This window comes from Pipistrellus kuhlii, unplaced genomic scaffold (genome assembly GCF_014108245.1).
Source record: "Pipistrellus kuhlii isolate mPipKuh1 unplaced genomic scaffold, mPipKuh1.p scaffold_m20_p_2, whole genome shotgun sequence".
Taxonomy (NCBI): domain Eukaryota; kingdom Metazoa; phylum Chordata; class Mammalia; order Chiroptera; family Vespertilionidae; genus Pipistrellus; species Pipistrellus kuhlii.
The window spans coordinates 143662839-143677471 of record NW_023425515.1 but is presented as its reverse complement, the minus strand read 5'-3'; the positions used below and the strand labels follow the sequence as shown (position 1 = coordinate 143677471).

At 34.5% G+C, this 14633-nt stretch overlaps 1 protein-coding gene across 1 annotated transcript in view; it reads left to right on the top strand.

The window, feature by feature from the left end:
- MSH4 (mutS homolog 4) overlaps positions 1 to 14633 on the top strand; it is a 70540-nt gene that overhangs the window by 27795 nt on the left and 28112 nt on the right. The window contains exons 9-15 of the mRNA XM_036445158.2: positions 2442 to 2516; positions 6415 to 6479; positions 8104 to 8273; positions 9286 to 9422; positions 10391 to 10494; positions 11516 to 11640; positions 14021 to 14221. Of these exons, the coding sequence (XP_036301051.2) occupies positions 2442 to 2516; positions 6415 to 6479; positions 8104 to 8273; positions 9286 to 9422; positions 10391 to 10494; positions 11516 to 11640; positions 14021 to 14221 (877 nt within the window). The remainder of the gene's footprint in view (positions 1 to 2441; positions 2517 to 6414; positions 6480 to 8103; positions 8274 to 9285; positions 9423 to 10390; positions 10495 to 11515; positions 11641 to 14020; positions 14222 to 14633) is intronic.

The window sequence follows — 14633 nt, the reverse complement described above, 5'->3', positions numbered from 1 at the left end:
CAGCCTCAGGTCCCTGCTGATTGCTAATTAAGGCTCCTTACGCAAACTTGGCCTCTACTGTGGGTGTAGCCATCTTGTGTTACTGAAACCATGCCTCCGCTGTGGGAGCTTCCATCTTTGTGGTGGAGTGATGGTCTATTTGCATTTTCCCTCTTTATTATGTAGGATATGAGTCCTTTATTGGTTCTTTGTGGCAGTTATCTTTTCCCACTTTTTAGTTTGCTTTTCCCACTCAATATTGTGGTATAGATGCTGTTGGTGTACTAGTCACAACCCCTTGGCATTCACTTTTGTATAAGAAAGGCTTCTTATTGCAAGTAGCTGACACTGCCTGAGGACTCTCTCTGGCTACAGGAGAGAACAGAGTTGTTGCTCTGGCAAAAGGTTATAACCAATACTGATCAGGAGTAGGTGAATAAAAATTCATTTTTCTTACCTGTGGAGATAGCTTCTGAAGTTTATCTTGTACCATCTCTGACAGGTCTGAGCCATAGTACCATGCAGCAGTAACTGGATCATCAAGGCATCCTCTTGTGCTGTCGTCCTCTTCCCTTCTCACTTCTGCTTACTGAAGTGATTTTTCAAATACATTATTTGCCCTCAAATTCTAGTTTCTCAAACTTGGCTTTTGGAGAACTGGTCCTGAGTCAGTGATATCTTTTGATGAATAGAAACTCTTAATTTAAATGTAGTCTAGTTTGTGTTTTTCCCTTTGTAGTTAGTATTTGTTGTATCCTGATTAAGAAGTTTTTTATCTAACCCAATGTTTTGATTGCACCCATTGGATTTTAACTTATGGAGGTGACTGAGTGATGATATGGTAAGGCTGTCATTAAAAATTTTTTATTACTGAGAAGAGGGAGCATGCCACACAAGATCACATGGGAAAATATTAGGGTTGGTCAGGAGCCAAAAGGAGTGAGAGGAAAACATTGCAAAAATCTTTATTAAAATGGGAAGTTATTAGGTGGAAGAATCCCCTGTTGGGTAGAATATAAAACATAGATGTTGGAGTTTGTGGTTAGAGGCCTTGTAATACGATTTTTGTGCATCCATAAAAGCCAAGACCAGAGGGGAGATGTAAACAATTTTGTCCATTGTTAGGCTCTGTGATGAATGGATGCCAAGTCATTAATTAACTGATTCAAACAAACAGGTAATGAAGATATTCTTCTTTGTTATATTCCTTTTTATTGCTTTTTTAATATTTAGATTTACAATCTGCCTGGGATTGATTTTTATATGTGGTATGAGGAAAGGACCACATTTCATTTTTCTCCCTATAGATTCATAATTTTATTGACATCATTTGTGGAAAAGACTGTCCTTTCTCCCACCTTTGTCAAAAATCAAGTACACAAAATTTATTGGGTTTATTTCTAGTCTCCATTTGGTTTCAATGGTCTCTGTCTGTCCTTATGCCAATATCACAGTTTCTTAGTTACTCTTAAATATTAGAAATTGATTTTTGTTAGATTTAATTCTTTTACCTTGTTCTTATATAAAGTTGTTTTGGCTATTTTTGGAAGATGTTTTCCTTGGGTGATAGTAATAATAGTTGTCTTCTGTTTGATGAATTTTATTTATTTTTAATCTTCCAGTTTCAGAGATCCATTATAAGAGAGCATGAGATAACTTGTTTTAGGCCACAAACCTACATTTTGGTATTTCTTTTAAATTGACCCATCTGATAACAGAACAGTTAAGATATTATGTGTACAATGGGGAAAGAAGTCAGATTTCAAAAAGAAACAGTGCCATATTAATTACTATTATATCTTAATAGTAATATACCTAAAGTTTTTTCAGAATTGGTAAAGTAGTCCATCCTTGAGAACTTTCTCATTTCCTCAGGTTTTGTACCACTTTAGAGATTGCTCTATGATTTAACTTCTAAAATATTTATTTATAAAATTTAGAATGCTGGTGTTTTATTTTGAAAAACTAAGTCATTTGGGCCACTGGAATTATGAAAATTATTTTATTTGAACAAATAGGAATCAATAAGGGAAATTTGTGTTGTTTTGTAATTATCTGGGTTGTTTGGATTCAGCTTTATAAAATATAATCTATCCAGAAATGCTCTTTTTGCCTTTTTCAATTAATCCTTTTGCTCAGAATTGAACTGTATTTCCCATCACTACTATGGGTTAAGGTAGATCAAGGAGCTTAAATAGAAATGAAAATTGGGTACAATGATGTGAACTCTTTTTAATTGACTTTCAGGAGACTTTCAGGAGACTAGTGCGCTAGTCTTACTATGATAGATCAGTAATTTCTAAACAGTGTTTAGGCTGGCAGGTATCTTGGCTTGATTGATATACAAAAAATATATGAAATACTATAAGCATAGAATGTTTTAGAGGAAAACATATTTTTTGAAAAGTACATTTTTGTATTAAATATTTATGGTATTCACATTTGGATTTTTATTTTAATAGGTTAATGCAGCTGAATCAAAAATAACAAATTTAATATACCTAAAACATACCTTAGAACTTGTGGATCCTTTAAAGGTAATTTATGTGTGTGTGTATTGTACAAAACATGTCTAGTAATCTGTATTTTTAAACTTTTTGTTTTGCAGAAATTTCAAACTCAGAGAAAATTGTAAGAATAGTATAACTTGCCAAAACCAGAGCGTCGGTCTGCAGACTGAAAGGTCCCAGGTTTGATTCCGGTCAAGGGCATGTACGTTGGTTGCAGGCACATCCCCAATAGGGGGCGTGCAAGAGGCAGCTGGTCAATGTTTCTCTCTCATCAATGTTTCTAGCTATCTCTCTCCCTTCCTCTCTGTAAAAAAAAAAAAAAAAAATCAATAAAATATATTTTAAAAAAAAGAATAGTATAACTAATTCCCATATTCTCTATCTTTACATGTACAACACATACATGTAGTATAACTATTATAATTTTTTGAATTTCAGATATGCTGTTTCTTTTTTTTTTTAATTTTTATTTATTTCAGAGAGGATGGGAGAGGGAGAGAGAGATAGAAACAATGATGAGAGAGAATCATTGATTGGCTTGCTCTTGTATGTCCCCTACTTAGGATGTAGCCTTTAACCTGGGCATGTGCTCTTGATTGGAATTAAACCTGGGACCCTTCAGTCCACAGGCTGACACTCTATCCACTGAGCCAAAACAGCTAAGGCCTTACTATTACTATTTTTACTGAGCTATTTGAAAATAAGTTATAGAACCTAAATACTAAAGTGTTTATCTCCTAAGAACAAAAATGTTCCTTTTACCAAAAACATATGATTATAAAATTCAGGATATGTAGCATTAGTAGACTACTGTTATACAATATAATGAAAAATGATAGGATTTTATATACTCCTTTACATTGAAACATTTCTCTGCATTTCTTTGTTATGATATTGACATTTTGAAGAGGAAGGGCCAGTTGTTTTATAAGATATTCATTAATTTGTTTGATTATTTATTCACTAGAGGCCCGGTGCACGAAATTCCTGCATGGGGGGTGGGGGAGGTTGTCCCTCAGCCTAGCCTGCACCCTCTCCAATCTGGGACATCCCTCTCACAATCCAGGACTGCTGGCTCCCAACTGCTTGCTTTCTTGCCTTCCTGATTGCACCTAACCACTTCTGCCTGCCAGCCTGATCATCCCCTAACCACTCCCATGCCAGCCTGATTGATGTCTAACTGCTCCCCTGACAGCCCGTTTGCCCCCAACTTTCCTCCTCTGCCAGCCTGGTAACCCCTAACTGCCCTTCCCTGCTGGGTTGATTGCCTTCAACTGCCCTCCCTTGCAGGCCTGGCCCCTCTCAACTGCCCTCCCTTGCAGGCCTGGTGCCTCCCAACTGTCCTCCCCTGCTGGCAATCTTGTGTCCACATAGGGGCAGGATCTTTGACACATGGGGGGCAGCCATATTGTGTGTTGGAGTGATGGTCAATTTGCATATTACTATTTTATTAGATAGGATAGAGGCCTGGTGCATGGGTGGGGGTCAGCTGGTTTGCCTGAAGGGTGTCCTGGATCAGGATGGGGGTTCCCTTGGGGCATGGGGCAGCCTGAGCGAGGGGCCTGTGGTGGTTTGCAGACTGGCCACATCCCCCAGTGACCCAAGTGGAGGCCCTGGTATCTGGGATTTATTTACTTTCTACAATTGAAACTTTGTAGCCTGGAGTGGAGCCAAGCCTCCTACTCGCTCAGTGGTGGCAGTTTGGATTTGTTTACCTTGATGTAGTATTACAGAATAAAATTGAAATTTTGTAGCCTTGAGTGAACCTTGCTTAGGTTGGCAAGGGCAGGCAGAAAGTTTGGCTTCCTCCTTTGCCAGGGAAGCGCCTCCCTCCTGCTCTCTGTGGCTTTAGCCATCTTGCTTGGGTTTATTTGCATACTCGCTTTGATTGGCTGGTGGGTGTGACTTGTGGAGCAGAGTGATGGTTAATTTGCATATTACTCTTTTATTAGGTAGGATGGTTAAATTCAGCTTATGCATATTGGCAGTAATACTCTATAAAAATGTATCTTTCTCATGACGATGTCATTTCCCTATTTTTAAAGTTATAAGTAATGTTTGAAGAAATACTTTGAGACTGTAAATATCCATTTTCTCATCAGACTTTTACTCATTGATTTTAGTATTTATTGCAACTCTCTCTTTGTTTTTTAATCCTCACCCAAGCTAATTTTTCCATTGATTTTTAGAAAGAGTGGAAGGGAAGGGGAGAAACAGAGAGAGAAACATCAATGTGAGAGAGATACATCAATTGGTTGCCTGCTGCATGCGCCCTGCCCAGGGATCCAGCCTGCAAACGAGGTACATGCCCTTAATGGGAATCAAACTGGGGACCCTTTAGTCTGCAGGGGGACGTTCTATCCACTGAGCCAAATGGGTTAGGATGCAACTCTTACCAAAGTAATTGCTACTCTGTTGTTCACAAAATGGTGATTTTCTTATCAATTTTTAAATACTATACTGTGTAAAACATTTTAAAAATGAAAGTGGCAAAAAGAACTCTTTTAAAGGAAAAAATAATGAAAAATATGGAACAATTGTTATAGAGTTCATTCTTGTAAATATATAATAAAAGCAATTTGGCAAAATATTTCAAAATCATTGTCATCTTTCTTAGAATGAAAGTGTTATAGTAATAAATCTTCTCCCCAAATTGATATATTTGATTAAACAAATTTTACATTTTGTTATTTCAAAGGCAAAGTAAAAGCCAAAGAACTTCAGGAAAAATTTATAGTGAAGGGAAGACAAAATATTAATTTCTATAATCATAAGAGTTGTATAATTTTAAAGAAAATACTGGAATGACAGTGGAAATAAGGAAAATGACTTCAAAATAGAAATCAAAGTGCAACTTACTGCTATTGAGAGAACAATGAGACAGGCAACTACATAGCTGGCAGGAATACAGATTGAACATCTTTTACAGGAAATTTTTGAAACAAGTTTTTTTTTGTTTTGTTTTTGTTTTGTTTTGTTTTTAAATCTGGTAATACTACATCTAGAAATCTGTCTGAAATAACTCTTAAGAAATGTTGACCAAGATTTATGCCTAGTGATGGTAATTGCAGCATTATTTATATTAGAAATTATAAGAAGCCTAGAACTCCAATAACTAGGGGAAGAGACAACTTGCTTCCTTCAGGGTAGAATAAATATTAAGAATTATTTAAAATTGTTACTATAAAAGTTTTTTAAATGCTTATCATATAGTATTAAGTGAAGAAGAAAAGGAACATACAATGATTTTTTTTAAAAAGAGGTGACAAGAAATGTACCATAATATTTAGATTATTTATCTTTGGAAGGGTGGTAGAATTATGAGTGATTTAAAAGTTTTCCTGAGATTTTTAGTTTTTATCAGTGTATAAATGTTATATTTTATTAATAAGCAAAAAAATATTGCCATTGCCTCACAGCACTTTTACTGTTTTGTCCTCCTGTGTTATTTACTCAAGTAATGAAATTTATAGTAACCATTGAGCAAAATAAAATCCAAACTTTTACCATATAAGAATGGAGAAATTGCTCTATTTTTTAATATACAGAGCACTTTTTTTTAGTTTAATGTAAATTTAATGCAAATTTTAGAATTTTATGTTCATTACTCCGAATGTATAATGATATCTATTTACCTACCTCTGATAAGTAGTGGGTATTAACAGTTAGTTGGGAGACAAGAAAAATAAATCATAATAATGAAGCAATGGAGGCCACTTATTGGACCTTTGCTCTTAATATGGAAAATGGGAAAGATACCATCTGTCTTCACCTACATATCTAAAATATGTTTTATGAGTATATACGTGAGAAGATGAAGCAAGAAAGCACTTGGTAAGCTTTAAAGTATTGAACAAATGTAAGATTCAATGTGTGAATAATGTCATAATTCATTATCCTTAACTATCTTTATTTTATTTAATAGATTGCTCTGGAGAACTGTAATACACCTTTATTAAGAGCTTACTATGGTTCCTTGGAAGATAAAAGGTCTTTGTCACTTAATTGTTAATCAAATATCAGATTATTCCTCTTTTCCTGATTGTCACTAATTTTTAAGAATTCTGTATTTTGTAGGATAATTACTTGAGCTTTAGTTAATAAACTATTAAACTTTAAACTTTAAACTATTCTTTGATTCTAACTATACATTTTACCTTGTAAATACCAATAAGTAGAGCAATATCATGTTAATGGACAATTAGAGTAGTATTAAAAATCATGCACAATTTTAATATATTTTTAGCCATTCTCTTATGGAAAGACTTACAAATATAAAAATATTAGAAGCCTGGTGCACAGAATTTGTGCATGGTAAGGGGGTCCCCTCAGCCCAGCCTAACCCTCTCCAATCTGGGACCCCTCGGGAATGTCCTAAATTGACAGTCGGACATACCTCTCACAATCCTGGACTGCTGGCTCCTAATCACTCACTTGCCTGCCTGCCTGCCTGGTCACCCCTAACTGCCCCCCCCTCTTCCGGCCTGATTGCCCTGTACTGCCTCTGCGTGGCAGCCTGATTGCCCCTAACTGCCCCTCCCCTGCCAGTCTGGTCACCCCTAATTCCCCCACTGCCAGCCACATTGCCCCCAACTTCTCCCTCCCTGCCAGCCTGGTCGACCCTAACTGCCCCCTCTGCTGGCCTGGTCACTCCCAACTGCACCCCCCTACTGGTCTGGTTGCCCCCAACTGCCCCCCTCTGCTGGCCTGGTCGCCCCTCATGGCCCCCCCACCCCTACCGGCCTGCTGTTCAGTTGTTTGGTCATCCCTCACTAACCCCCATGCTAACCTGGTCATAGGCAGCTATCTTGTGAGAGTGTGATGGTTAATTTACATATTACATTTTTATTTTATATAAGATATTTTCTCTTTTGTTAAATCATGAAGGGCCTAATATAACCAAAAATAGTAGACATGAATACTGAATAAGATCTAAATACAATTTAATTTTAATATTGTTTATAGCAGTAGCACCTTGGTTCTTGACCAAAAAAACTTGATACTTAAGAACTGTTATTTCATTGATTTAAGATTCAGATCTTATGTAAGCCTACAAATTGGGGTTCATAACACAACTGAATTAATTACAAATAAAATGCAGAACAGAATAATAAAATGTTAGACTTCTGGTTTGCATAATCACTATACTTAATCACTTGTATACTGTCTCACAATATATGTTTAGTCTTCCTTGTCCCCATTAAGTGTGAGGACCATGTCAATCCTTCTTTGAATCTCTGCACCTAACAAAGTGCTTAATACATGGTATAAGTAAATGTTTATTGAATCAATGAACATGAAGCCAGAAATTTTTTAACAGTTGTTCCAGGTTACATTTTATATTCATGGGCACAGTCAGTATGTATAATTTGGGAGATCTATTTACTAGTGGTTGTAGAATCACTCTTGGTGGCCTTATATTATTTTAAGAATCTAGTCCAACAAAGTAGTTTAAAATTGTCATAGTCAAAGTTCTAACTTACGTAAATTTAAATATATATTGCTTAATTATTTATTTTCAACAGTGATTTAAGATAACATTGTTATGATTAACTATGACTCAAATTATGAATTATAACTATTTTATTTATTGCCTATAATATTCTTTTTTTAGGTTTGGAATCATACTTGAAAAGATTAAAACAGTAATTAATGATGATGCAAGGTACATGAAAGGATGCTTGAACATGAGGACTCAAAAGTGTTATGCAGTGAGGTCTAATATAAATGAATTTCTCGACATAGCTAGAAGAACATATACCGAGATTGTAGATGACATAGCAGGTAATTTAATTATGCATATTTTTTGTTTTTTTAGAAAGAAAAACTTTTAGACATGTTATACTTTTTTGCTGGTGACAACCTGCTGTGAATGCTTTTAATTTATTTTTTTGTTATCAAACAGGTAAAGTTAACACATATTATCATTTAAAGAATATTAAAAAAATAAACATTACAGTGTTATGTCTGTTTTTTTCTCCAAAGTTATATATAGAAGTATCTTTATAGAACATAGAAACTACATTAAAAAGTGCAGGGTATCAGCATTAAAGGGTTTCAGTGGAGGGGGAGATATTATTTTTATGTAGAAGAGATGCATTTGAGCCAGTACAGTAATTTAACAAATACAGGCGTGAGCAAAAGTCAATTTACAGTTATGAGTACATAAAACAGAAACATTCCTGTACAGAAACATGTTTATGAGAGGGACACATCAATTATCTAACACTGGCCAGAGCTGGAATATTTTGTTTTGTAAAATATGTTTTATAGAGGGTATTTCTTATTGTGACGTAATTATTGCAATAATTTATGTGTTTTCTTTTAAGAAAATAGAATGAATAAAAAAACTAATATTCCTAAAGGACTTATATGAATGCATATAAGCATAACCAATGGACACAGACACCAGAGGGATGAAGGGATGAACAGGAATGGGATAGGGGAGCAATGGGAGGAAAAGGACACATGTAATACCTTAATAAAAAGCAACACACACACCCTAATATTCCTAATACAGGGAGTATAAAATAGTCTTAGTTTTATTTTATTTTAATTTTTACAATTATTTTTACTTTCAAAATACAAATCAAAATGACTAGCTTCGCTCTACAATTTTTAAAAGAAAATACTTAACCAGATATTTTAGACATTAATAATATTTAGAGTTTAAAAGTATAACAAAACCTTCCTATTTATATGTAAAATAAAAAGTGAATGTGATATTTTTAAACAGAAAAAATAACTTCTCATTAAAATTTATTTACTTTTTATTTTTTTTTCTTCTGGTCACTAGGAATGATATCGCAGCTAGCAGAAAAATATAGTCTTCCTTTAAGGACAAGTTTTAGCTCTGCCAGAGGATTTTTCATTCAGATGACTATAGATTGTGCAGCCCTACCTAATGATCAACTTCCTTCAGAGTTTATTAAGGTACAATCTAGAGCTTGATTAGGAGATTATGGTTTCTGATTTTTCAGGATTACGTATACATATTTTCAGGCACTCGTTGAGTTTTACGTGCCAAATTTACTAATATTCTGTATATTGCCTCTCCTATTCCTACATATCCATCTAACAGCTATATTAATCTAAGAGTGATTTATGAGCATTTTTATTAAGAGAAATACCAAGCAGTGCTTCCCACAGTTCTGGGAGCTTGGTAAAAATGGTCAAAAAGGAAAATGAAGACAGATAGTTCAAAAGATATTTATTATATGATCAAAGAAATTTAGAAAATACTGTATCATCTCATTTTAGGTAGTTTTGCAGTGCACATTTGCCTATTAAAGTTTTAAAAGTAGAAAAATATACTTAACTTGTTTTAATCGAATATTGCCCAAATTTTGGAACAGGGAAATATTTTTTCTTATATACATATTAACTCTTCCATAATATGCCACTTAGGGAACATCTAACCTACTCTAATATTTGCTTTCTCTGCTCCAAAGGAGTCCCTTTTGACAAAAAAACAAACCATTTAAATTTCAGGGTTTTAAAATATATACTGTAATACCAAGTAATGTGGATGGATGAAGTGAAGAATGAATTGAGACTTGATAATGGGTTTAGTTATGGGACAAGGTCTAAATCAAGAGTCAGAGATGGAGTGAGGACTACTGATATGTATTCTGCATATTACTTGATAAAAATACTTTAAAATAAACATTTTTATACAGTCATTTTAAGACATAAAAAAAGTCATGGCAAAAATTCTGTTTTAACCATGTTTGTGATCTTTCCTCATTCACAAACATTATTTGGTACTTTTCCTAAGAAACTATATCTGAAAAATTAAAATGACTAACCAAAATATCTGTATTTTATTGTTTAAGATATGTATGCTTTATTTCATAGGAGTGTACATCTATCTTGACTTTTGTTTTTTAATTTTCTGACAGATCTCTAAAGTGAAAAATTCTTATAGCTTTACATCAGCAGATTTAATTAAAATGAATGAAAGATGCCAAGAGTCATTGAGAGAAATCTATCATATGACTTACATGTAAGAGCATTTGAAATTTTTGAATATTGAATTAAATTGCTTTCATTTGAGTCACTATAATAAATTGCATTAATTTACTTTTTATCTGATTGTAAAATAAATGGTAAAGAAAGAACATTTGCTGGACAAACAAACTTTGTTATTGTGATTGGGATTAGTAAGTCTCACAGAAGCCTTAGGACAAATTTAATTACCAAATAACCTTGTTCCTACTGATTCTTCCACCATAATGTATTGTAGAACTTGGCACATCCTGGTCTTATTTGGGATTTTATTCAGTTTAGTATGTTATAGAACTTCCACGTTGCATGCTTTACTGCTTATACAGCAGCATCACAGAAATGTCAGTCTCTTGCTGTTCATAAAACAGTAGCAGTTTAGCTAGAAATAAGAAATAGGATGTTTAGAATTGGTGAACTGAGATGATAAAGATAAATATTGAGCTTTCCAAACAATTTCAGAGCAGAGACCATAGATATTACATGATGCAGTACATTTTGGGACTATAGTTTTCCTTGTAAGGGAAAAACTTTTATATTATGTCACAATTATGTTAACTCTACCACATAAAACAAATAATTACGGTATGTTGTTAAGGTGTATATGTGTATGGGTGAGAGAAAATACATGATAGAAAATACATTTTGTGGAGAATTTGACATATACAAAAATCACAAAATTATTAGCAGATGGGATATGTTGAAATATAGTAAACACTTAACCTATATAAAATATTTTTATTAATAAAAGTTTACTTCATTAAGATTTAATAAAAAGCAGTCATTTAAAAAACATGGTGCTCACACACCAGAGATGGTTTCTTTGCTACTAAGTAGCTATGTCCTTGAGTATGAGTTTCAATTTCCTCATGTCTATAATGAGAAAGTAGACTTATCTTTAGTGTATAGTTCAAATTTGAATGTTATTTTACCTGAGGCAATGAATTTAATATTGTTTTACAATTTCATAGTATTCTCCTCTTTAAAAAGAATGACTTATCTTACCAAATGTGTACTTTCAGGGTAGTGTGCAAACTGCTTAGTGAAATTTATGAACATATTCATTGTTTATATAAATTGTCTGACACTGTGTCAATGCTGGATATGCTACTGTCATTTGCTCATGCCTGCACTCTTTCTGACTACGGTAAGTTATTTTCTTTGGAATAGGTATGTTGCATACTGAAATTTCTATTCCATTCAAGCAGTCCTATATAATAAAAGCCTGATATGCTCTATGAGTGTCCAGTCGTCCAGTTGGCCATTCAACCAATCAAAGTGTAATATGCTAACTATATGCTAAGGCCGTTCAACTGCTTGCTATGACGTGCACAGTGCACAGACACTCCTACCTGCAGGTTAGCTTGCTGCTGGGTCTGGCTGATCGGGACTGAGCGAGATGGGCCGGACATGCCCTGGAACCCTCCCTTGGTTCCTTGCTGGCTGGCCAACCCGGTGGTCAGTGGCTCAGCCACAAGCCGGGCTGATGGCAGGTGCCCACAGTGACCCGCCTCTACGGCAGTGCTAAGGTGTCCAACTGATGGCGTGGGACTGCTCCCAGTCCGACACCCCTTGAGGGCTCCCAGACTGCGATAGGGAGCAGGCTGGGCTTAGGGACCCCCCTCCCAAGTGCACAAATTTCATGAAATTTGTGCAAGACTAGGCCTTCCTTACTCCGGCTGTCTGCACTGGCTTCCCTCTGGCACCTGGGACCCGGGCTTCCCTTGCAGCCCTGGCTTCATCTGGAAAGTTGTCTAGAAGGACGTCGAGTCTAATTAGCACATTATGCTTTTATTATTATAGATTATGAACATTTTGTGTTTTTACCTGAAATATAGTCTCTTGCTGATGGTCCTAGACTTGCTCAAAACAGAGCAAGTGAAATTGTCCTTACAAAGTCAGAAATTATTTACTGAGAAATTGACAAATCAGAAAGAAAAAAGTGCAAGAAATTTTAAAGGTTCCCTAAATAAGAAAGAACACAGAGCTGTCCCATTGGTGAAAATGCTAATGACCCAAATTTATAGTTTCAATTTGAAGACTCATTAAAAGCAGTGTGACTAATGCTAATAGACACGAGAGAAATGAATCTCCAAAGTGAGCATTTTCTAAACTAGTTCCGTAGATGTGAGCTTCCCAGGATCAGGAATTATATCATTTATTTTTGAATATAAATGTTAGGTAATTTCCTAATGTTAAATGAATATTTCAAGTTATCCCTTTGAAATTTCTTTTTTCTTTTCTTTTTAAAAAATATATTTTATTGATATTTTACAGAGAGGAGGAAAGGAGAGAGATAGAGAGCTAGAAACGTCGATGAGAGAGAAACATCGACCAGCTGCCTCTTGCACACCCCCTACTGGGCATGTGCCCGCAACCAATGTACATGCCCTTGACCGGAATCGAACCTGGGACTTTTCAGTCCGCAGACCGACGCTCTACCACTGAGCCAAATAGGTTTCGGCTGAAATTTCTTATTTAATTCATCAGCAATAGCCATACTCCAGTATACAAATTTGCAGAACTAGTATGTGATAATTAAGGTTGAATAATTATGAACTTAACATAAATATTAAAATTTTTTCTATAATTAGCAGTAACATTTCCAAAATGTTATGCTTATTTGTTTTGATGATGAGAAATAAATATCTTATAAAGGTTTTTTCATATTTCCATATTTTTATGGAAATATTAACTTTTTAAGTTATTTCATAGGCCCAAATTTTTCAGTCTTTTGTATTTCCTTTTGGTTCAAAGACTTACCTTAGGGATCAGCTAATCTTAAATAGTAGTTTTCTTAACTGTTAGGATACTTCATCTTGCTTCATTTTAATTTGAGAGGGACCATCTTGAATAATGAATTTTGGATGTAAAAATATTTTGAAATTATTAAAAATTTTTTCTAACCAACTTCACTTTCATAATGAATGCTTTCAAGTTTATCCCTGTGTTTCATCTAGAGCAGTGTTTCCCAAAGTGTGGTACCCCCAGGGGTATGGGAAGAGTTTGGTGGGGATATGCACTGCACCGTGATTAGCTGCACCTAATTCTATGTTCTCATGAGTACGAGTGGTACTCACCATTACAAAAATTATAGAAGGGGTACACATATGTCAAAACTTTGGGAAACACTGATCTAGAGGAACGTAACATTTTATATCTCTCTGACATTCTTCCTTCTCCCTTTACCACAAAATGTTTCTATAAATTAACAATATATTTTATGTATGTTTTCTCTCGCCTTTGAGATTTCAATTTAGATACAATTTTTATAAGGGTTTGGACATAAAATTATTTATATATTTGGTTTTGCTCTATATTTATACCTCATTTAAAAAGCTAAGTACCGTATTTTCCGGCGTATAAGACGACCCCCTAATTTGGGATAAAATAATACCTTAATGTTACTATTCAGAATTGACCCTAGTAAAATTACTAAGGTGTCATAGTATGTGCTTATCACATAATTTTAAAATATAAATATAAACTATTACTTCAAAAACTATTCTATTTTTTTTTTTCTTTAGTTCGGCCAGAGTTTACTGATACTTTAGCAATCAAACAAGGATGGCATCCTATTCTTGAAAGAATATCTGTGGATAAACCTGTTGCTAACAATACCTATATTACAGAAGGGAGTAATTTTTTGATCATTACTGGACCAAATATGAGTGGGAAATCCACATATTTAAAACAGATTGCACTTTGTCAGATTATGGCCCAGATTGGTAAGTTATGTCTTATTTTATAGTTACAATTTCTGTTTCCCATTTTTAATATTTTATGCCTGATATTTTAGATCCAGGTGCCAACCCAAGAACAGTTGGAATAGATTTTCTTACCTAAAAGTTTATAGTAGTGTGCAGTATGTAGACCATAACTTTTAGGATTTAGTATTTATTTATTTTTATATTTTTTTATATTTTTTTATTTTTTTATTTTTACATATTTTATTGATTTTTTATTTTTTGCCCCGCTCCCTTCCTCCCACACATCCCCTCCCTCCCAAGCGTTTTATGTCCATTGGTTGTACTTATATGCATGTATACAAGTCCTTCGGTTGATCTATTATCTCCCCCAGATCCTCCTCCCCTCCCCGCTGTAATTTGACAATCTGCTTGTTGCTTTACTGTCTCTATA